This window comes from Microcebus murinus, chromosome 18 (assembly GCF_040939455.1).
Source record: "Microcebus murinus isolate Inina chromosome 18, M.murinus_Inina_mat1.0, whole genome shotgun sequence".
Classification (NCBI taxonomy): domain Eukaryota; kingdom Metazoa; phylum Chordata; class Mammalia; order Primates; family Cheirogaleidae; genus Microcebus; species Microcebus murinus.
In genome coordinates, this window is record NC_134121.1 from 30,369,781 (window position 1) to 30,392,841 (window position 23,061).

Below are 23,061 nucleotides of genomic sequence, written 5' to 3' on the forward strand. Positions count from 1 at the left end.
TAATACTTTAAGCCTTATAGGCCAACAAGATTCTGTTGTAACAATTCAACTCTGCTGCTGCAGCACAAAAGTAGATATAGACGATACCTAACAGGAGTGACCACATTTGGCCCATGCAACGTAGTAGGCCAATCCCTGCTCTATACTATAAGATGAAGAATGCTCAACAATATGCCACACTTCTCAGACCAAACAACACTGTTGTATGTTTTCTGCATACATGTCCTATATTAAGTATGTAACATAAGCATTCTATGGCTGAGCAACAGTAGCTACCATGTATTGAGTAATTATTATGTACTAAAGCATTGTACCCAATCAATTTACATGTAATAACTGATTTCATCCTAACAATCCTATGAGGTAAATAAAATTATCCTCCAGATTTTACAGATAAGTAAGCTGTAGCTCAGTTGGCTAAGTAATTTTCCCAAGATCACATGACCAGTAAGTGGCAGGGCTGGGATTTGAACCCAGGTCTCTCTGACTTTATCACTGTACCTCTTCACCAATTAACTCACTTCTAACTTTATCAAGATAGTTAAATGACAATACTATCTTTTTCTACTCTCTTTCTCATCCTTTACAGATAAGGATACTTTTTCAAAAGCTCACTCAATTAGCATAAATATCAAAACTGTATCAAGGAAGTAGGGTAGGAAGCACTATTCTAAGGTTTATAATATAGTCAATAAATCTTTATAACCAATAATATAAAATCAATGTTTCGATATAGATTCCCCAGTAGCACTAAGACCTAATCATCATTAAATATTTCTGCATATAACCTATTTCTAAACTTAAAGTAATAGAACCTTTATATAATAATGAAGAAAATAAAGGACAGAACCCAAATCTTAAAACTGAGTATCACTGCACAGATTTGCTTTTCAGGTTCTTCTGAGCAGTTTTCACTAGCCTGGAAACATGTTATTAGTAAGGATTATTAAATAACTCAATATTAGGCTCACCTGTTGTGACCTATCCACTACATCCTTCATAAATAACTATCTATGATATATACTGCCAAAGAGAATTCTAACACGACCATCATTTTCAGAAGATACCTTAACATTTAAATAGTAAAAATTTCAGTCAACAGTTTAGTAAAGTAAGTTAACTCACTCTGTTAAGTAGGGGCCATATCTTACACGGTATAGGAGAAAAGTTTAAATGTTTTATAGATGTTTTAGTAGATTGTTTTTTAATTGCAGAAGGGCCTTCTAGTTCCATGTTTCAAAAATTTTCAGCTAAAATCACTGCTTTAACCTTTATGACATAGGACTTAGGGATCTTAATGTTTTTTGCCACTATAACAGAGATTAATCAAAATTATTTTTAATTATCTTAATTGTACACTATAACTATTCACTATTGAAGACACCAACAATCCTAAGTCTTAATATTTTAATGTATATAACCTTCCAAATGGTTTTCTAGTCATTAAAAATTAAATGTAATATGTGTACACATATATGAATTTTTTAAAATGAGATGATATAACGATACATTTAAGGAAAATAAGTACCTATTTGGAACATCGATGTTAATGATACAAGTTTCTAAAAGTTCTCCATATAGATCTGTACAAGATGCAAGAATCCACCTTTGATCATGTGACAAACAGTAGCCCACAAAAAGAACATTATATTTCTGTCCAGCTTCTCCAAATGTTTCTCCTAGCTCTGTCTGTTTGTCCTTCACTGGAGCCAGAATAAAAGGAGGCGTATAAAGTCGAATACACTCTGGTCTCTGTAAAATAGAAAAATTAAGGTACTATGGTACTGTACGATCTTAAAAAAAAAATCTTTTATAGAAAATGTGGCATATTATCTACCCAACTATGGAAAACGAGAGCTAACCAAAGAACCGCACTTAGTTTTGCATAAAATAATAAAATGTATAGTCATTTAATAACTTTGGTCATGAACAACATACTTACATCAGGACTCCTAAGAGCAGTTTCCATGGCTAAACCTGGACCAAAGCCAGTCAATGTTTTCACGTTGGTTGATGTGGGAAGTGGTCTCCGACACTGGGTAAAGGCCGAAAAAGCCAGGGATTTTAAATGCTGGGTATAGATTTGTCTATCTTCATGCTTCACAGGTTGCAACAAGTACTGACAAGGAATAATCTAAGAAGTACAGGCAAATATTACAAATGTTAACCTTCCAACACAGAATAAAAGCAACCGTGGGTCCAAAAACTCCTTACTGGAAAACTTAAATAAAACCTAATTTAAATAATATAAAGAACTATGTTTTTTTTTTTAATCTATTATATAACTTTTTAATAGTCAATTTTAACAATGGCTCCCAAAACTAAATGACCATCTAAAAAACTTTAAAATTTTCTAAACAGCAATTGTACTAATATTGCCATTAAATAGTCCTGTTATAGTTTATAAAACAAAGAATTCAAAATATCTTTCAACAACTTAATATGGTTAATTTCTTTCTACTTTTATTTGCAACCTGTCTTACTTAGGTCCATGCTATATTTTTCTATTTAGGCATATGAATTTAAAAACTGGCTTATATTATCCTTAATGATAGCATTTAAAAAAATAAAAAAATAAAAAAAATAAAATAAAAAATAAAAAAATAAAAACTGGCTTATAAAAGTAACATAAGAGAAATATTTAATGTATTTAATGCAATATTTTTATTCCCCATTATTTCTCTGTGTTATGACTGTAACATTTACCTTTAATAAGCTCTTTTAATATTTCTATTATAATATCACTTAAAGTAAAATCAATATAACCAGGCTTTTAGAAAACCAATTCACAGAAAAATATTATGTGAAACTTCTGACACATCAAACTGTTACATATATATTTAACTCATAACATTTATCACTCTTACCTGTACAGAAACAGTACTCTTGATATGAGGAGGAAGAGTCTGGACCATTTCTAGAAAGCATCGAAGTAACCCCAAAGTCCACACATTAGAAGAGTTAGTGCTCTCATCTTTATTTTCATAGGTAAAAGGATCAATTATATAAACAACAATTGCAGGTGGATAGGTGATTGCATGTGAATCACCATCTGTGGGGATTCCCACTTTATCCCGATCCATCGTGCTAAAATGTGAGGTAGAAATAAGAAACAAGTTGCACTATATTTGCTTGGGGTAGCATCAAAGCAGGTTCTTAAAACCCCTACTCCCCCTTTTTTGGTGGGAGGTGTCAGAGTCCTCTGAAAATGGAGGACATTTCCTTCTCCCAAAGTGAATCATAAACATTATACATATAATTTCACAGTGTACAAAGACCCTTGCATTCAGAGATCTTGCCTTAAAAAAAATAAAATTCTTTTTTTTTTCTTTTTATTTATTTTTTCTTTTTTTTGGCCATATGCTACAGCAGAAAAAAAAATAAAATTCTTAAAACCATAGAGTATCAGAAACAAAAGATTGCTTAGCGCTTAAGGATAAAACTGACATAAAAATAGTTCTTTTAGTTTGAGACCTATCCCAATAGCTGCCCAAAAATCACAAAGCTGTCTAGAAGCAGAGCTAGACTAGAAAGAAATGAAGTTTCCAGACCTAGTTACATTCTAGACTATGCACATTTATTTCATATTTCATAATTTCAATGGTGAATAAGCTTCATTCTTTGATGGATGATTTGATTTTTTTATTTTATTTTTTTTTAGACTAGTCAAGTGCAGTTGTGAGGAGGGGGGAAAGTAGTAGAACAAGGAGTTCAATCTATAACTGACTGGGAACAATCAAGTGAGGTAACTCACTATCTTTGGGCCACCTGATTTTTTTTTTAAGTTCAAATCTATTTTTTTTTTTTTTTTTTGAGACAGAGTCTCACTCTGTTGCCCAGGCTAGAGTGAGTGCCGTTGCGTCAGCCTAGCTCACAGCAACCTCAAACTCCTGGGCTCAAGCAATCCTGCTGCCTCAGTCTCCCGAGTAGCTGGGACTACAGGCACGTGCCACCATGCCCGGCTAATTTTTATATATATATATATATATATATATATATATATATTAGTTGGCCAATTAATTTCTTTCTATTTTTTATAGTAGAGATGGGGTCTTGCTCAGGCTGGTTTTGAACTCCTGACCTTGAGCAATCCGCCCGCCTCGGCCTCCCAGAGTGCTAGGATTACAAGCGTGAGCCACCGTGCCCGGCCTCAAATCTATTTTGATGTTCAAGAGGAGTGATCAATATAGGTAATGGTTTGTTGTTAGCCACATATATGGGCATAACTTTGAGTACAACTGCATCCTGGGTAGCTGACAGATAATAACTAAGCTCAGGCTAACCTAACCTATAAATCAAAGGGAAGCTCATTTAACACCTTCATCATAAAAGGAATGAGAGCTGTCATCATCATTGTTGTCATCATAAATAACTTGGAATTACTGTACAAAGTACCTAATGTACATTATTATCATATTATTCCCATTTTACAGATAAGGAAACATGCTCAGAAAGTGAGAATGTTCCCAAAGTCACAAAACTAGTAAATGGCAGAGCTGAGATTCAAACCTTGGTGAGATTCTAAAGCCTCTGAATAAGTTGGTTCAGTAGTGACTTCTCAGTCACTGGAGTGATTTGCACAGGTCAACTACTTGACAGTTATGTGACAGAACAGACTTAAATATTATATCAAAAACCATAAATGGTTTTCAAGGTCTTATATTCCCACCCTGAGATTCTAGGATTCTATGATAAAGATTTTATGAACAGTCTTCATTATAATTTTACACAAAGTGGACATTATAAAAACTAAAATTTCAAGAATAAGATAAAAAATGCTTTATGTTCATTCATAATGGCTGTCTTATTTAGAAAAAAAAAGCATCACAGTTTTTACATTTCTGCAAAGATCAATATTTTTAAAGGTACCTTTCAGACACATCAGGATGTGGCTGAGTGGGAAGCGAAGACGACTCTCCAGAAATCCCAGCTGCCTGTAGAGCTGATGACTGTTGCCCTCCTAGCTGACCATTCTGAACTGTACTTGCTTGTGTGGACATGGATCCTGCAGCATTACTGTTCATACTGCCAAAGGGTGGAAATGAAGGTAGCTTATTTGATGATACTCCACTACTCAAGTTAGAAGACGACGAAGATGAAGTTGAAGCTGTGGTCAAAGTTGAATTAGCTGTGGCGACTGACGTAGATATGGCAACACCTGAAGTCATTGTCATAGTGCTGCTCGCTGCAGGTGCTAAGGTGGCAGACGGAGTATTAGCATTTCCAGTATTTGTCATCTGAGGTGGAGTAATCAATGACTGACTTGTAGGGGTAACTAAATTTGGCTGGGAAAGTAGAGAGCTGTCCAATGGCTGCGAAGCAAGATAAGGACCTGAAGAATAAAAACAGGTAGGATATTTAATTATTTCACTGATTGGTTCTTTTTTTATTCTACCATATAAATAAAATAATCTAGTTGATGCTTTCTTGGTAATTATCATCCCTAAACTGCTTACTAACAATGTAACATATACTAGCTTTCTATTTTCCCCTAGAAACCGAAGAAACAAATTTAAAATGTAATTGAAAATACCAGAATTTTCATTCAAAATTAAAGAAATGACTATGAAAGTATAATAAAATTCTATTTAGTAGGCACAACTGATTAAATGTAAAACTAGTATCTAGCAAATTTTCATCACACCATTCAAAGACTGCCTAGGCAGGGTGAGGTGGCTCATGCCTGTAATCCTAGCACTCTGGGAGGCCGAGACAGGAGGATCACTTGAGCTTAGGAGTTCAAGACCAGCCTGAGCAAGAGTGAGAGCCTGTCTCTACTAAAAAGAGAAAAATTAAATTAGCCAGGTGTGATAGCACACACCTGTAGTCCCAGCCACTCCGGAGGCTAAGGCAAGAGGATCGCTTGAGCCAAGGAGTTTGAGATCGCAGTGAGCTATGATGGCGCCACTACATTCTACCCAGGGTGACAGAGCGAGACTTTGTCTCAAAAAACAAGGGAAGAGGTACCTAAATCAAAAGTTGAATAAATATTGACTACATCAAGAGCTAACTAAAATATAAAGTGGTAGAATGTTATCATGGGATTAAAATTATAGGAATATGTAATGAGATTCAATATTTTTGGTTCTGCATCTCTTTGGATTGAGTTTAAAGGAAATCCATTGTTATTTAATTCAAGAGTGCTACTTGCAAGTCTTAAATAGCTGTCATTTTCTTAGCTAAAACAAATAATTATTTCTTGGTATTATTGAAGTTAACTATAAATTATTTTATCTCTCAACTATTAACAAATCAAGAATCTTAGAGGCCAGGCGCGGTGGCTCATGCCTGTAATCCTAGCTCTCTAGGAGGCCAAAGCGGGCGGATCTTTTGAGTTCAGGAGTTCGAAACCAACCTGAGCAAGAGCGAGACCCCGTCTCTACTATCAATAGAAAGAAATTGAAATATATATATATATATAAAAAATTAGCCGGGCATGGTGGCGCATGCCTGTAGTCCCAGCTACTCGGGAGGCTGAGGCAGTAGGATCGCTTGAGCCTAGGAGTTTGAGGTTGGTGTGAGCTAGGCTGATGCCATGGCACTCACTCTAGCCTGGGCAACAAAGTGAGACTCTCTCTCAAAAAAAAAAAGAGAAAAGAAAAGAATCTTAATGCTAATAAAAGTTAAAACATCAGACCCTACAGGAGCAACAGAAAATGGTTTATAGCCCACAATTTCCTCCTACCTGATGAGATCCCTACACAAGGGATCAGCCAACTTTTTCTTTAAAGGGTCAGATAGTAAGTATTTTTGGCTTTGCAGCCACATGGCCTCTGTCACAACTACTCAGCTCTGATTTTATAGCACAAAAGCAGCCAGAGATAATATGTAAATAAATGAAGATGGCTGTATTCCAATAAAATTTTATTTACAAATACAGCAGCTGGTGGACCAGGCCATACTTAGCTAACACAGTAAATATAAATTCAATACCTAGGTCATATCTGCAGACTTGTGCATAAAGCTTGAGTTTAGAAAACGCTTCATTGTTACCATCAGCTGCCTGAGAAAACCATTCCGCTACCAACTTTTCTGACAGTTTCTTTGATGCAGTAGATCCAACTCTCATGATCCCATCCGTTAAGAGTCGAGAAATAGGTCTATGTTGACCTAATCGACAAGACTACAAATAAACACACAGAAAGAATTAATAAATTTATTATAGTATTTAGGTACACATGCTAAAATAAGGCATTTAAGCTATTTAAAATAAGCTTAATTATTTGTAATTAATCATTTGAGATAAAAATACCAAGGGTGAAAAAGAGCCACAGATCTTTCTCACTTTTAAATTAGAAATTCATTAAATTTCTTTCAAAATTAAAATATCTCTAATGAAAAACATGTAGATAATAACAATAACACTGGAACTGTTTGGTCTGAATAATGAAAGCTTACAGTATGCAAAACTAAGTGAGCAGAAAAATACAGTAATTTCAGGTACACATCCACCCCAATTTATGCATTATAAATACATATATTCATAAGTAAAAGCAAAATAAAAATTGAAATATATATACACTATATATTTTCCAGTTCTGTGGGCCACTGATTTTTGTTAGAAGCAGCTGAGTAGTTGTTACAGCAGTGTCAAATAAATTTATATTAGATTAAGAAAATTTAGAAGATTTTTTTACTCCAAGAATTTCAAAGCCTTTAATAACCTAATATGCACTGTGTGTGAGTTTCTAAAGGGTATCCACATTTCTCCAAACCTAATAACCTATGGAACTTTTTTCTGGGAGGATTTTTAAATGTTAAAAAAAAACCCTTTGGGAAATGTTTATTTATAAAAAACACACTACATATACCTTGTGGAAAATTTACAAGGAAGCTAAACCAGCCAAACAATTCAGCTTATAAAAAAAATTAAAATGTAGGTCAGGTGTGGTGGCTCACACCTGTAATCCTAGCACTTTGGAAGGTGAAGGTGGGAGGATTGCTTGAGCCCAGGAGTTCAAGGTTGCAGTGAGCACTCACTGCACTCAAGCCCAGGCATTAGAGCAAGACCCTGCCACCACCCCAAAAAAGATGAAAAAAAGAAAAGAAATTTAAAGACTGAATTCCCAAGCATTTATGGTAAAAAGAAGGTATAATGAATTAAGACTTTATGTCCCATAGCATTTATAACTTGAAATCATTTCACTTTGTGATGACTACAACATGAAAATTATAAACTAAAAGAACAGTCAGGAATCTCAGAGATGAAATGGATCTTAAAGATATCTAGCACAGCTTCATTTTACATTTGACCAAAGTAAGGCCTAGTGAGATCAAAGAGACGCAAGACTAGAATTTTTATAATGTAATTTCTTCTCTATTTAACAATGCTTCTCCTTCTTCTTAGAAAAAAATTACTTTAAATGAGACAGATATGCCCTCAATGTTTTATCCCCCAATATGGCAATATCCACTGTGACCCATGGCACACACATCTAACAGAAAAACTAGGTCAAACTCACAAAGACTATAACTGGCTAGTATGAGACCTAAACATATCTAGTCTGACATCATCATCACTCTGTTCCAATCAATTGAACTGCCCAGTATAATTTATATATAAACATACAAATCACAAGGTAGTTTTAAAATGCCACTTCTTTTTAAAATACCTACCTCATATACTGCAGTAAGATCTCTAAAAAAGCTTTTGGCTCCATTTAACAAGGCTTCATTCTCTGGACATAGTACAACATAGGCTATATCTCTTTGAGATCCATAGGGTTCCAGCATAAGTCTCTCCCAATAAGGAAGAGCAAATGGAGAAAGCACCAGAAAATCATAATCATAACCCAACAAAAACGTGGGGATTGGCAGTGGTTCTGGGGATTCATCAGTTCCTAAATAAGAAAGATGTATTTTAAGAAAACACTTAAAAGCAACAAATCTTTTTATTTAAATGTCAAAAGTTAATGAAGTCATTAGCAAAAATATTTGGTTAAAGACAAAAATACTTATTTTATTTTATTTTATTTTTGAGACAGAGTCTCACTCTGTTGCCCAGGATAGAATGCTGTGGTGTCAGCCTAGTTCACAGCAACCTCAAACTCCTGGGCTCAAGCAATTCTTCTGCCTCAGCCTCCCGAGTAGCTGGGACTACAAGCATGCATCACCATGCCTGGCTAATTTTATATATATATATATATATATTTTAGTTGGCCAATTAATTTCTTTCTATTTATACTAGAGACGGGGGTCTCACTCTTGCTCAGGCTGGTTTCGAACTCCTGACCTTGAGCAATCCTCCCGCATCGGCCTCCCAGAGTTCTAGGATTACAGGCATGAGCCACCAGACCTGGCCAAAGACAAAAGTACTTAAAAGCCAGTGACTGAGATATTTCAACAGTTGGGAATTTATAAACAGACTTTATAAAACATATTTGACTACCTTAATTTAATTGTGAAAAAATTTGGATGGAAAAAACCTTAGAAGCATGATAAAAAACATAAAGAGTTTTATAATTTTAAAAAATTTTTTTAGAGATGGGAGGGTCTCACGATGTTGCTCAGGCTGGCCTCAAGTGATCCTCCCCATTCAGTCTCTGGAGTAGCTAGGACTACAGGTGCGTGTCATTGCACCCAGCTGGAGGGAGTTTTATTTTAATTTTAATAAATTTGGGCTGAGGAAAGTCTTTCTAATATTAGCATAAAATCTATGCATTTAAAAGCAGATGAATCTGGCCAGGGGGCAATAGCTCATGCCTGCAATCCCAGGAGTTTGGGAGGTCAAGGTCGAAGGACTGCTTGAGGCCAGGAGTTCGAGGCCAACCTGGGCTACATAGCGAGACCCTGTCTCTACAAAAAAATACAAAAAATAAAATTAGTCAGGCATGGTGGCACACAGCTGTAGTCCCAGCTACTCAGAAGGCTAAGGCAGGAGGATCACTTGAGCTCAGGACTTTGAGGCTGCAGTGAGCTGTGATCAAACCAGTGCACTCCAGCCAGGATGTCAAGGTAAGACCTGGTATGTTAAAAAAAAAAAGGTTAATCTGAATATATAAATTTAAATTTTTGCCATGAGTAAACACACTATAAACAAAGCCAAATGATTAAAAACAAATTGGAAAAGATACCTGCAATGCATAAGATAAAAGGTTAATTTCCTTATCATATAAATGGTACCTATAAATCCACAAGAAAATAGCTAAGAAGATCTGCTGAACAATGTTGCACATGAGTCAACAATACTGTATCATATACTTAAAAATTTGTAAAAAGATATATTTCATGTTAAGTATTCTTTATCACAGTATCTTTTTTGACACCCTGACTGCCACATTAGAAAAAAAAGGTTTTTTCCTTGGGGCCACAGTGTTTTATTACAAAAACAGAACAAAAACTTCAAAAATAAAACAATTTAATTTCTAATTTAATGAAAAATTTGTTACTTTTTATTGTTTTCTCTGTGAATTATACTGTAACTTGAAAAATAGTTCTCAAAGTAAACAGCCCTGAGATACATTCGCTTCATGAGGCTCTGGGCTCAAAACCAGTGAGTTAAATAAAACACACATGCCAGTTACCGTGTTAAAAAAAGAACAACATCCTAATAGATAAATGGGTAAGGAACATGAACAAAGTTTACAAAAACAGAAAGACCTCTTAAACATAAAAAGAGCTCAATCTCAAAAGAAAAAACAATTTAAAATAACAGCAAACTAATGTTTACTATGTGCTAGATATTATTCAAAGTACTTTGCATTAATTATTTCATTCATTCCCCACAAAAACCATATAAGGCAAACACTATTATTAACCTTATTTTAGAGATGAGAAACAAGAAGGAAAAAGTTAAGCAACTTCTCCAGTATCACAGAAGTGACAGAGCAGGTGTTTGAACCCAAGAAATCTATTCTCACAGTCTGTACCATTCATTCTCTCATACTACAATGAAATAACCATTTCTCACCCACCTACTCAGCACCTTACTGGCAAGGGTTTAGAGAAATAGACATTTAACCAGTGAGAGTGTAACTTGATATTACAGAGAGTAATTTAGCCAATTAAAAAAATACACACAAGCTTTAAAGCCAAGGATGTGTGCATTACTGAAAAATACTTGTAATGATAATGATAGAAACAATCTGTATGTTCATAATCAGTATACTAGTAAAATACATTTTGATATGTAAAGAACAATGGAATATAAATGGCCACTTAAAAAAAGAAAGAAGCTTGGGCAACATAGCAAGACCGTCTCTACAATTTTTTTGTTTTTTAAAAACTAGCCAGGCACAGTAGTGTGTGCCTATAGTTGAGAAGCTGAAGTGGGAGGATTGCTTAAGCCCAGGAATTTGAGGTTACAGTAAGCTGTAAGTAGGCCATTGCACTCCAGGCTGGGCTCTATATCTAAAAAAGAAAGATGAATAAAAATGTTTAAAAAATAAAAAAAGAAAGGATAGCTTTATACTGATAGAAATGGTGTCCAATATCAGTAAGGTGCATAAATAAATAAATATCTACTATGTTTTTACAAGAATATAAAAATTTATATTAAGAAACATTACCACTAACCTGAATTTTTCACAGAATCAGTTTTGTATGAGATTCAAGTTATTTAGCCATTAAAAAAGGAAGAAAAGGGAAATATAGGCAAATCTATTGCTTTTATATATAATGCATTCTGAAACCATGCATAAAAAAGTCAAAGATTTCAATGTTAAGAACTATTATTCCAAATAGATTTTATTTATTTATTTATGAATGAATGAATGAATGCATGAATGAATGAATGAATGACGGAGTCTCGCTGTCACCCTGGGTAGAGTGCAGTGGCATCACCATAGCTCACTGCAACCTCAAATTCCTGGGCTAAAGCAATCCTCTTGCCTCAGCCTCCCACGTAACTGGGACTACAGGCACATGTCATGATGCCTGGCTAATTTTTCTATTTTTTATAGAGATGGGATCTCACTCTAGCTCAGGCTGGTCTTCAACTCCTGAGCTCAAGAATCCTCCCACTTCAGCCTCCCAGAGTGCTAGGATTACAGGTGTGAGCCACCGTGCCCGGCCCCAAACATATTTTTAAAAGCTCCAATTATACCCTTCCCTTTGAGAGATAATCTTCAACAAATAGTTCAGACATTCTAAATGTTCCTTTCCATCACAGCTGACCATAAATCTATTGTATACCTATTTAGAGTATTCATTTGCTGCTATTATTGCAACTAGCAAATTTCTTTGTTGTAATTTTTTTTTTAATTGAGGGCCTTTTATCGCTGGTATTATCTCCTATCTCTCTCCCCATTTTTAATTCAATTTTATAAAATAATTTACAACACAAGTAAGGTAGCCTTTTAAAAAATCTTAGCATCATCACTAAAAATGAAGCCCCCAAAAAAGGAAAAAATAAAGTATAAAGAAAATTAAAAAAAAAAAAAACTTGGCAGTATGACCCTTTCTTCACATAAAATCTTACTGCAAAGTCTAATTTGTAAGAACAGATCTAAGTGAAAATGCTCCTTTTGAAGTGAGTTTGGAGAACCCAGTAAATTGAATGCTGAAAGAAAGGCTAGGATGGAACCATAGTGGCCTTAAGTTTATGCCACCAAAATATTTAAAGAAGATTAATGTGCTTATTCTAACTCAGTATAGAAATATGAGGACTGACATAAAATCAGTCATTACACATCACTATAAATTACTCACCGTAAGAGCCTCGGCCAGCCATTTTATGAAATTGTTGCCAAGTGAGGGGACCTTGAACCCCCCAAGGTCTTACTGTTCTTTTTTTTTGAATGGCATCCTGAAGAACTGGCTGAAGAGAGAGGAGCATTCGAAGTATATCCTGTGAGCACTGCATACTCACATCTACAAGCATTTTAAAAAAGAGTGAGTAAGAATCGCTATTGCCAACACAAAATTTTAATACAAAATACATCTAGGTAAGTTCAGGTTTCCATCATCTAGAAGGTTAAACATCTGCTTATGCAGAGAACTGTATTAAGTTCTATATAAAATGAACTGTATAAATGGTTCTTCTAGATGCTTATAACCAATAAGACACATAAATAAAAAGTCCTTATCTCCATAAAAATAGTCATTTATTACCTGATTGATCAACTTATGTCCAAAAGAGGCAAATCTATAGAGATAGAAAGTAGACTAGTGGTAGTCTTCAGTTCAGAGGGAGGGAAATAGGGAGAGACTGCTAATTGGTATGGCATTTATTTTTGGGGTAATGAAAATGTTCTGAAATTGATTGCAGTACAACTCTGTGAATACTAAAACCAATCAACTGTACATTTTAAATGAGTGAACTGCATGGTATGTTCAAAAAAAGAGTGATCAATACATGGTATGATGGTGGGGATGAGTAGAAATATGGGCAATTTTTACTTCTACTTTTCTGTATTGTTTAGATTCTTAATTTTTATTCGGCAAGTATGTATTTTTATAATTAGAATAAAACTTTATCTATCTTGAAAATAAATATTGCCATTAAAATATTAATATACAAACTATACTTTGTAGGCTTTTAAATTCATTCAAATATTTCAATATCTTGATCATCTACTATATACTAAGTACTGTTCTACATATTTGGAATATAGACAAAAACCTTTGCCCTTACACAGAACTTGCAAAGGGTGTACTTAATGGGGTAAGAAACAACAATTAATCAATAAATGCTACTGTATGTTAGAAGGCAATAAGGAAACACTATAGAAAAAAGCAAAAAAAGCAGGATGGAGAACATGAAGTGGGGTTTGCAATTTATTAATATAATACATTGAGAAGATGACATCTGACAAGGTTTAAAGGAGATAGTTACCCACATAACCAGAGGGAAAAGTATCCAAGGCAGAGGAAACAATTAGGCCAAAGGCTCTAAAGTAGGAGCGTTCACAATGAGGCTATAATTTAATCAAAGTATTCCAATACTGTGCATTTATGTTTTCTAGCACTGTCTTTATATTGAAATTTTTTCATTGTAATATAAGAGTATTTCTCAGACAAGTTCGTAACATAAAATTCATATTCATGTCTACACAGCTTTCTGGTTTATTTTGTTTTGAGACAGTGTCTCCCTCTGTAGCTCATTACAACCTCACCTGGGCTCAAGTGATCTTCCTTCCTCAGCCTCCCCAGTAGCAGTAACTACAGGCATGTGCCACTATGCTTGGTTAATTTTCTACATTTTTTAGAGATAGGGTCTTGCTCTTGCTCAGACTGATCTTGAACTCTTGGCCTCAAGTAATCCTTCTGCCTTGGCCTCCCAAAGTGTTAGGATTACAGGTGTGAGCCACCAAACCTAGTAAATATTGTTTAAATCAGTGTTTACTGTTATACAGAAAATGTATACTAGGTAAAACTCAATATTTTCTTGGCAAATAAGGTGGTTCTTAAAGATAAATAATAGGGTACACACAGTGGCTCATGCCTTGTAGTCCCAGCACTTTGGGAGACAGAGGTGGAAGGATCACTTGAGCCCAGGTGTTTGAAGCTACAGTGAGCTATGATCAGACCAGCTATGTTGTGCACTCCAGCCTGTGCAACACAGTGAGACCCCCATCTCTACAAAAAATTAAAAAATCAGCCACTCGTGGTGGCACGTGCCTGTAGTCCCAGCTACTTAGGAGGCTGAGGCAAGGGAATGGCTTGAGCCCAGGAGTCTGAAGCTGCAGTGAGCTATGATCATATCACTGCACTCCAGCCTGGGTGACCTAGTGATACCCTGTCTCTAAAAAGATAAAATAAAAATAAACAAATAAAAACATATAATAGTAAGTAGAGTGTCACTAATGCTACTGCTGCTGTTGTTATTAGTACTACTAACATTTGAGTTCTTACTATGCACCTAACACTGCTTTCTGTTTTGTATGTATTAACTCATTTGATTCTCTCAACACCTGGTAAATTATTCACCATATTTTAAGAAACTGAGGCATAGAGATAAATAACTTGTCCATGCTCAAAGGTAGTATGTAGTGGTGGAGTCACATTTTAAACCCAAGCAGTTTGACTCTACAGCCTATATATGGCTTAAAATAATCTTGCCCTTTTTTTGAACAATTAAGAAAGTTATACCTTTTCCTGTTTTAATTTGGTCCTTGAGAATAATGAATTGGATGAATCATGATACTGTGTCATGTACAAAAAATTAATCATTGGTCCATGCACTGCCCTGTTATTTAATTTCACAAATTTCCTTAAACAATAATAAAAAAAAATGAGCAACTATAATCTCACTGCCTAACAACCAGAATATTACCAAAAACAATCTTATTAAGTGTTCTTCCCTATTCTATACTTTGGTCATTTTTTGACACATACAAAATTAAGAATTAACCAATATTCTCAGCCGGGCGCTGTGGCTCACGCCTGTAATCCTAGCTCTTGGGAGGCCGAGGCGGGTGGATTGCTCAAGGTCAGGAGTTCAAAAGCAGCCTGAGCAAGAGCGAGACCCCGTCTCTACTATAAATAGAAAGAAATTAATTGGCCAACTGACATATATATAAAAAATTAGCCGGGCATGGTGGCGCATGCCTGTAGTCCCAGCTACTCGGGAGGCTGAGGCAGAAGGATCACTCAAGCCCAGGAGTTTGAGGTTGCTGTGAGCTAGGCTGACGCCACGGCACTCACTCTAGCCTGGACAACAAAGCGAGACTCTGTCTCAAAAAAAAAAAAGAATTAACCAATATTCTGAATTTTATGTGCATGTAAACAATACATTTATTTCTGTTTGCTTCCTAATTTGATTAAAGGTAGCATTTTAAAAGATACTTATTTTCTCTTCCTCCCCTCAATATTATTACAAAGATTCATCTATTTGTTATATATAATTTTATTCATTTTCAGAGCTTATTTACATTTATACTATCATAATTACTTATCCATTACCCTGTTGATAGGTTGATTTTTACTTCTTTCAACCCTGCATTATAGTTTTAGTTCTCCTAGTAGTCTGGTAAGCAATTTAAAGGTAGAACATCTTCATAGCTCCCAAAATACCAACCACACTATTTTGTATGTGTCCAAAAATAACTGAAATAGCAAATGATACAAGGACCAAATAAAAGTTATTATAGGATATATACCACCTAAGAACATAGAGTTTTTTGGGTTTTTTGGTATAAGCCCAGACAAGCAATTAGAAAAACATAGATTCTTACCAAGAATCACAATTGAAAGAGGCTAACTTTCTGTATACATTAGTCTATAACCAAAAGTTAGAAAAGTTAATCAAAGAAACACAGGTTGGCTATACCTGAAAGAAAAATATCTAATTCACAGTTTCAATAATAGTCATTTATATTCATTATTTAGTATGTGCTAAGCACTATGCTTAATATGGATTAACTCATTAGAGCTTTACAACTGTATATAAGTCGAATACTAGTTTACTTCATTATTACAGATCAAGAAACCAAGATGTTAAATTAACTTGTCCAAGATCATATTGCTAGTGAGTGGCAGAACCAAGTCCCATCCCCAGCGTTTGATTTAGAATGTCTAGGGTAGAATGTGAAAACTGGCATTTCTAGCAAGATCTCAGGTGATGTTTGAAGCTGCTAGTTTGGGAAACTAGACTTTAGAAACCACTATTCTGTCAATTAACTTTCCCACTGTCCAATAACAGTTCACCTCATCTTTAGCTCTAAAAGCAGTCACAGGAAAATTTTCACTTTTCCTCTTCTTGTCCAATGAAAAGCATTTCCTGTATCTGTACCCATAAACTATGCCTTTCCTTCTTTTCTTACAATGAACATGTTCCTATTTAAGGGTCTACTTATCCCTCTACTTGTACACTGAATTCTATTACCTTTCACTTATTCAGTGACTTTGCTCCTACAATTTTATCTTCTCTCCTGCCTACATTAGTATTTCCTCTCCACGGGCGGGGGTAGGGGGAGTGGGGATCAGAAAACAGAAGATGTTGGTCAAAGAGCACAAAGTTTCAGTTAGCAGGAGTAAGTTTTAGATATCTATTGCACAGTATAGTAGCCACAGTTAATAATACTGTATTCTATATTTCAAAATTGCTAAAAGAATAGATTTTAAATGTTTTCACCACAAAAAATAAGCAGGTGAGGTGATGCATAAACTACTCAGCTTGATTTAATCTTTCTGCAATGTGTGTATATATTATCAAAATGTCACATTGTACCCAATAACATATGTAATTACTATCAATTTAAAAAATAGGATCACTTCCAATGTACCCTAAAAAAAAAAAAAAACACTCTCTTTTAACCCTATTATCCAAGTTCTCTGTTATTTATAGCAAAAGTCCCCAAAGAATTGTCTAAATTTGCTTCTCATCCCATTCCCTCCTGAACACACTCATCAAGTTGATGGAAACTGCTTGTCAAGGTCACCACCAATCTCCATGTGGTCACATCCAATGGTCCTGTCTCAGTTTTTACCTTGATGTTACGCAGTATTTGATACAGAGGATCAGTCTCTCCATCTCCAAATATTGTTTCTAGGACACTGTACTCTCTTGGTTTTCCTCCTATCTCTATCTTAGTTTCCTTTCCTGGATCCTTCTCTTCTTCTCCATGGGTAAATGTCAGCTCCATCCTTGGACTGCTCTTTTTTTTTTTTTTTTTTTTTTTGAGACAGAGTCTCACTGTGTTTCCCAGGCTACAGTGAGTGCTGTGGCATCAGCCTCACTCACAGCAACCTCAAACTCCTGGGCTCAAACAATCCTGCTGCCTCAGCCTCCCAAGTAGTTGGGACTACAGGCATGCACCACCATGCCCGGCTAATTTTTTCTATATATTTTTAGTTGGCCAATTAATTTCTTTCTATTTACAGTGGAGACAGGGTCTCGCTCTTGCTCAGGCTGGTTTCAAACTCCTGACCTCGAGCAATTCGCCTGCCTCAGACTCCCAGAGTGCTAGGATTACAGGTGTGAGCCACTGCGCCTGGCCTTGGACTGCTCTTTCTACAGTCACTCTCTAGATTATTTCATCAAACTCTATAGCTTTTCATACTGATAACTCACATGAAAAGATTTTAATCTCCGGAATCAATCACTCTTCTGAATTTAAAACTCATTATCTCCAAATACGTACTTGACCTCCTCTCCCAGTATTTCCTTCCTCTGTAGTATCAGCATTCATCCAGTTGCTCAAGTTATCCTTGACACCTCATCTTTTCTTACATGTATCAGGAAATCTTATAAGTTCTATTCCCCAAATACATCTGGATTCTACAACTTACATCTCTGTTACTTCCAATATTATCCGAGCTACCATCATCTTTCACCTGGATTACTGCAACTACCTTCCAACTGATCATCTACTTCTATTCTCACTTTTACCACCTCCAAACCCCAGGCTATTTTCTACACAACAGCCAGGGTGATCTTGTAAAAAATAAACAGAAAAGAGATCATGTTCCTTCCATGCTCAAAACTATCCAATAGCTGCCCTTCACACTTAGTATAATCTACAAAGGTCTTACATGGTCTACATGATTTGGGTACTCAGCTACCTTCTAGATTTCATCTCTTACCAATTTCTCCATCACCCAATCCATTCCATTAATATTAGCCTACTTAATGTTTCTCAAACTATATAAAGCACAACACTCCCTCAGGGTCTGTGTACTTTGTATTGCTTGAAACAATTCTTCCTTCATTTAACCACATAGCTCACGTTCTCCCACTTTATGTAAGAGTTTGTCCAAAAGCTCCCCTTCAGTAATATCTTCTCTGACAACAAATTTAAAATAGCATACATTTATCTTTTTCCACTCCTTTACCCTGCTTTTCTTTCTTCAAAGTAGATAGCATGTCACTATCTACTATATAATTATTTTTTTTTTGTTTATTGTCTGTCTTTTCCACTAAATTACAGGCTCAAAAAGGGCAAGGAAAATGTCTAATTTGTTCAACAATGAACCTAGGTCAGTGCTTAGCACATACAAGGTGCTCAATAAATATTAATATTTAATGAGTAAAAGAATGAATAAAGCAGATAATCAGCAATTTCTGATAAATAACATTGTAAAGTACCTTTTACATTCCTAAGTAAGTACATAATTAAAGATTAATAATAACATACTTTTATTGGTAAAATTAAACTGTTAAAAAATTCTTCCTTTAAGAACATCATCCTTAAAAGAGTTTTAAGTCCAGGTTTAAGCATCTCTATTAGCTACATTAGAAACTGCCTTTAATACTTTTTCCTAAGAAAAGTCAAGTCATACAACTAAAGGAAACTAAGAAAACACTCAAAAAAATCTGTTAGCATACTTACCATTTCTTTTGGACCAGGGATGTAAGCATGAACTTTTCACAAGTGCTTCATCAACTTTTCCTCCTGACATGTTATCCATGAACTGACGCCCATGTTCTAATGCAAGGTAGCAGTCATTGCAACAGTCCCGCTCTTCAACACGTACCCAATTGCTAATTACACCACTTTTGGGAAAAGGATCTTGGTCCGCTGCTCCAAAGGGTGAAAATAAATTAGTGCACTGATCTTGAAGCAGTAATATCAAATCATCAGGCAATTTTTCTGATTCCTTTAGTCCTCCATTAACATGTTCAGCAGAGGTAGCCCTGAGAGCTTCAAAACGTTTTTCTGCTTCTTTGCCACAGTCTGTGTTGCGTCCTATGATATCTAGTTCATCTTCAAGAAATAATCCTGAATTGTTTCCAAATTTTCTGTTCATGACAGCACTGAAGCCGCAGGTACACCTATACTGTGCTTCTTGCGTTGGGTCTGGAATGTAAACTCCAACATCGGCACCCTTGATATTCATGTTGCAGACACATATACAGCAACTATCAAAGTTACAGTCTTTAAACAAATTCATAACTGATTCTGAAAGGATGAGGTTTACATAAAGACTGTGTGCTTCAGGGATGGAAGGGACAGTTGCAGGTTCCACAGAATTAAGGGGTCTGCATGTGGATGGCGTAGAAGCTGGTGAATATAAGTCTGAATTTTCATATTTGACGGAACCTTGAGCACTAGCAGGTCCACCAGCTCCACGAGGAGTCCGAGGAGTCCTTGGAGTTGGAAACCTAGGAGTGGATGGAGAAGGAAGAATTCCTGCTCCGCCATTACTAGGAGGTGCGCTGCTGGGAGGCATCCCAAAAGAAGTATGGGTTTGAGGGGTATAAGCAGGACCATATTCTTGATCCATATTACTTCCATCACTATTGTCACCAGGATAAAAGAAAATCAAATACATAAACAAAGAAACATATTAGTAATGTGAAACAGAACTAAAAATATCTCAAATGTTTCTCAGTAACATTAAAAATTATGACAGGACAATTAGTGCAGAAACTACAAGTAAAATCAAGTCTTATTTCTAGTTAACATAGCTACTCCAAGTGATTGTTGTGGGCTAAGGATCAACCAATTAGTTCCAAAATTATAAATAAAATCTGTATACACTTAATCATATCCAGACATACATATTTATGATCTATAAATTTCTTCTACTGGAAATACTCATTTTCCTTGATTTTAAGATACCACTGACTGTAAAAAAAATTATTTTAGAGATATTCATGTGTTAAAGGGGGAAATGGTAATTTTAAGATGCTACCAATTATAAGACACTCCAAATTCAGAGAGAGTATAATGTAAAAAGTGTGGGAAATATGGCAAATGTACAAATGGGAGAAATTTAGAATTACAGAGCAAAGGAAAAGTTGCTTCTGAAGACAAAGTGTAATGGTCTTAAGTTTTCCAGCAGTTTACCATACCCAACTATTACCATTATAATTAGTTAATCAAAAAACTTTTAGAATTTTCAAAAACGAATATTCTTTTTCCAGCAAACAGATAGTTCTATGAAAAAAATTAAAGCTATATAAGTATTTGTATACTATAATAATAACATAAATCATACCTATCTTTGATAAATGGCATTGCAGGCCCTGAAGGAAGCAATTCCAATTTTCCAACAGTCCAACTCTGACGGTAAATACACTCTTCAGGCAATTTGATAGGTGGCAGATATTGGCTTGGTAGAGTTTTTAGAGGTGCAAACATGGAACATCCCACTAGAACTTGACAATTTTCAGGCTTATAGACATAAGAAAAATCCTACAATATAAAGATCATGGGCTTAATTATCTTATCTCCCAGGGGGAAAGAAAAGAAAAAACCCAAACTTACTCTGGACTTATTTTCCTTTCTTTAAACAGAATGAAAGAGAAATATAATTCTATTCTCTTCTTAAATGCATTCTTAATAGTGTTACCACAATTCAGCCTCAAATTTGTCAGCTACAAAACTAAAATCACTAAGAAAGGATTTTTGAATATAGCAACAAACTAATTTCATAAGAAAATAGAGAAAGCAAATTATTTTTCTAGAAAAATAAAATACTTACTTTAACTTCAGAAGGTTTTGGGCTACAGAATCCTTCATCAACCTCAATTTTGAATTGTGCTCCTATACTAGAACTATTTCCTTCTAGAACAGTTCCTCCAGGTGTTGTATCCATACTACCATATTCTTTATTATTCATATTCATTGGGGAAAATCCCATAATATGTTGTTCCAATGATGGTGGTGTAGGATACATCTTATGAAGATCTGCAGTGCCTATATTTAATAAAACACATGTTTTCACATAAGACTAAAAAGAGGTGAATCTATGTTTAAAACAAAGGGAGTGGGGAGCTTTGTTGAGATTAAAAGTTTGTAAATTTGTCTGGAGCACAGATTTGGGAAGCTTACTTATGCAAGATAACGGGTCCAGATTTCCTGTCTTTGAGTCCTTGCAGCTGGCTTTATCATCTGATCCATTCGCTGATTTTTTAGATCCAGGCTATTTTAAAAAAGCACAGATTTATCTGAAATTTTACATCCAATATGACCTCAAAATAGTTATCAATCAGATGTAACTTAAAAGTAAAGTCCATTCATCAAAAGTAATATTTTGAATTTATGATAGAGCCAAATACATACTAGATATAATTTAAAGATATAAAATATATCTTACACAATCACTGATTCCAGATTGATTTCTCTGAGTATTTATTTATTTGATAAACCTCCAAATAAAGAGGGAAAAGTTTCCCCAAAGAAAATGACCAACACTTTCAAAACACAGAGAAGCAAAACTAACCTAAAACTTAAAATCTATTAAAATAAAAAATAAAATCTGCCATAAGGATTTATAATTAACATCAGAATTGCTTCCTTTTTTTGATGTTCTGATCTGAACATTCAGAGGAGACAGAATTGCTTCTTAGTAAAAGATACTCAAAGTATTTGTCCCCTTAAGTGAAAGATATCAGTTTCCTATGTAATCAATCTTCCTTCTCAATTCTTATTTATACTTTTACCTTGTTTAAATAATCTTCTTACCCCTGCAAAAATAGTGTAACAGTGTTACACTATTGAAGCACAAACTTCACAAAAATCTCATGACCAAGCAACAGTATCCCTAAGGAAAACTAAGTTTTAATACATTGAACAAACCAAGTTTTACCATCTCCAATCTATCACCAATGGTTTTAGAGCTGACAACATTCGTTCCATGTCTTCTGTTAGTTTATGATAAATATGTAGACTGAATTCTCACAACCTTTCTACCTCAGGGGAACCACAGCTGATACATGAATGGTAGCAGAGAGAAAATATAAATGTACTGAAGTACTCAAGGATATACCTTCACCTAGTTAAGGGTGCCCTAAAATATACTACATTATTGGATATAGAATAAAAATTTATATATAGCTATATCTACCATATGTATGCGTGTATATATATATACACACACACATATAAATATACATATATTAGATATATATGCTGAGAGAGGATTAAAAGTATATATTATATAGGGCAAGAAAGACCAAATGTACCACAGAAATTTCCAGGCTACCTTTATGCAGATGAAAAAGGAATTCCCTTTTATGATAATGTAGCACCCTATTCATTAATATGCCAATGACTGACATTCTGGCGAATCTCATTTTAAGTTTTAATTTCTTTTATCTTCACCTTTCTCTGTAAATGGGTGTTAAAGATTAAACATTACTTTTTTCCTCTTTCAATGTTATGGTATGTATCTGTCTTAAAGTAACAGCTGAGGTGCCAAATAAATTCAAAAGAAGTGGTATTCTTTAATAAA

General features: G+C 34.9%; 1 protein-coding gene across 1 annotated transcript in view; it reads right to left on the reverse strand.

Annotated features, from left to right (window-relative positions):
* MED13 (mediator complex subunit 13) overlaps positions 1-23,061 on the reverse strand; it is a 104,478-nt gene that overhangs the window by 21,672 nt on the left and 59,745 nt on the right. The window contains exons 13-23 of the mRNA XM_012772393.2: positions 21,660-21,750; positions 21,310-21,524; positions 20,824-21,020; positions 19,212-20,119; positions 12,649-12,810; positions 8,617-8,840; positions 6,934-7,123; positions 4,870-5,332; positions 2,868-3,087; positions 1,943-2,134; positions 1,529-1,752 (exon numbers count right to left, since the gene is read on the reverse strand). Of these exons, the coding sequence (XP_012627847.1) occupies positions 1,529-1,752; positions 1,943-2,134; positions 2,868-3,087; positions 4,870-5,332; positions 6,934-7,123; positions 8,617-8,840; positions 12,649-12,810; positions 19,212-20,119; positions 20,824-21,020; positions 21,310-21,524; positions 21,660-21,750 (3,086 nt within the window). The remainder of the gene's footprint in view (positions 1-1,528; positions 1,753-1,942; positions 2,135-2,867; positions 3,088-4,869; positions 5,333-6,933; positions 7,124-8,616; positions 8,841-12,648; positions 12,811-19,211; positions 20,120-20,823; positions 21,021-21,309; positions 21,525-21,659; positions 21,751-23,061) is intronic.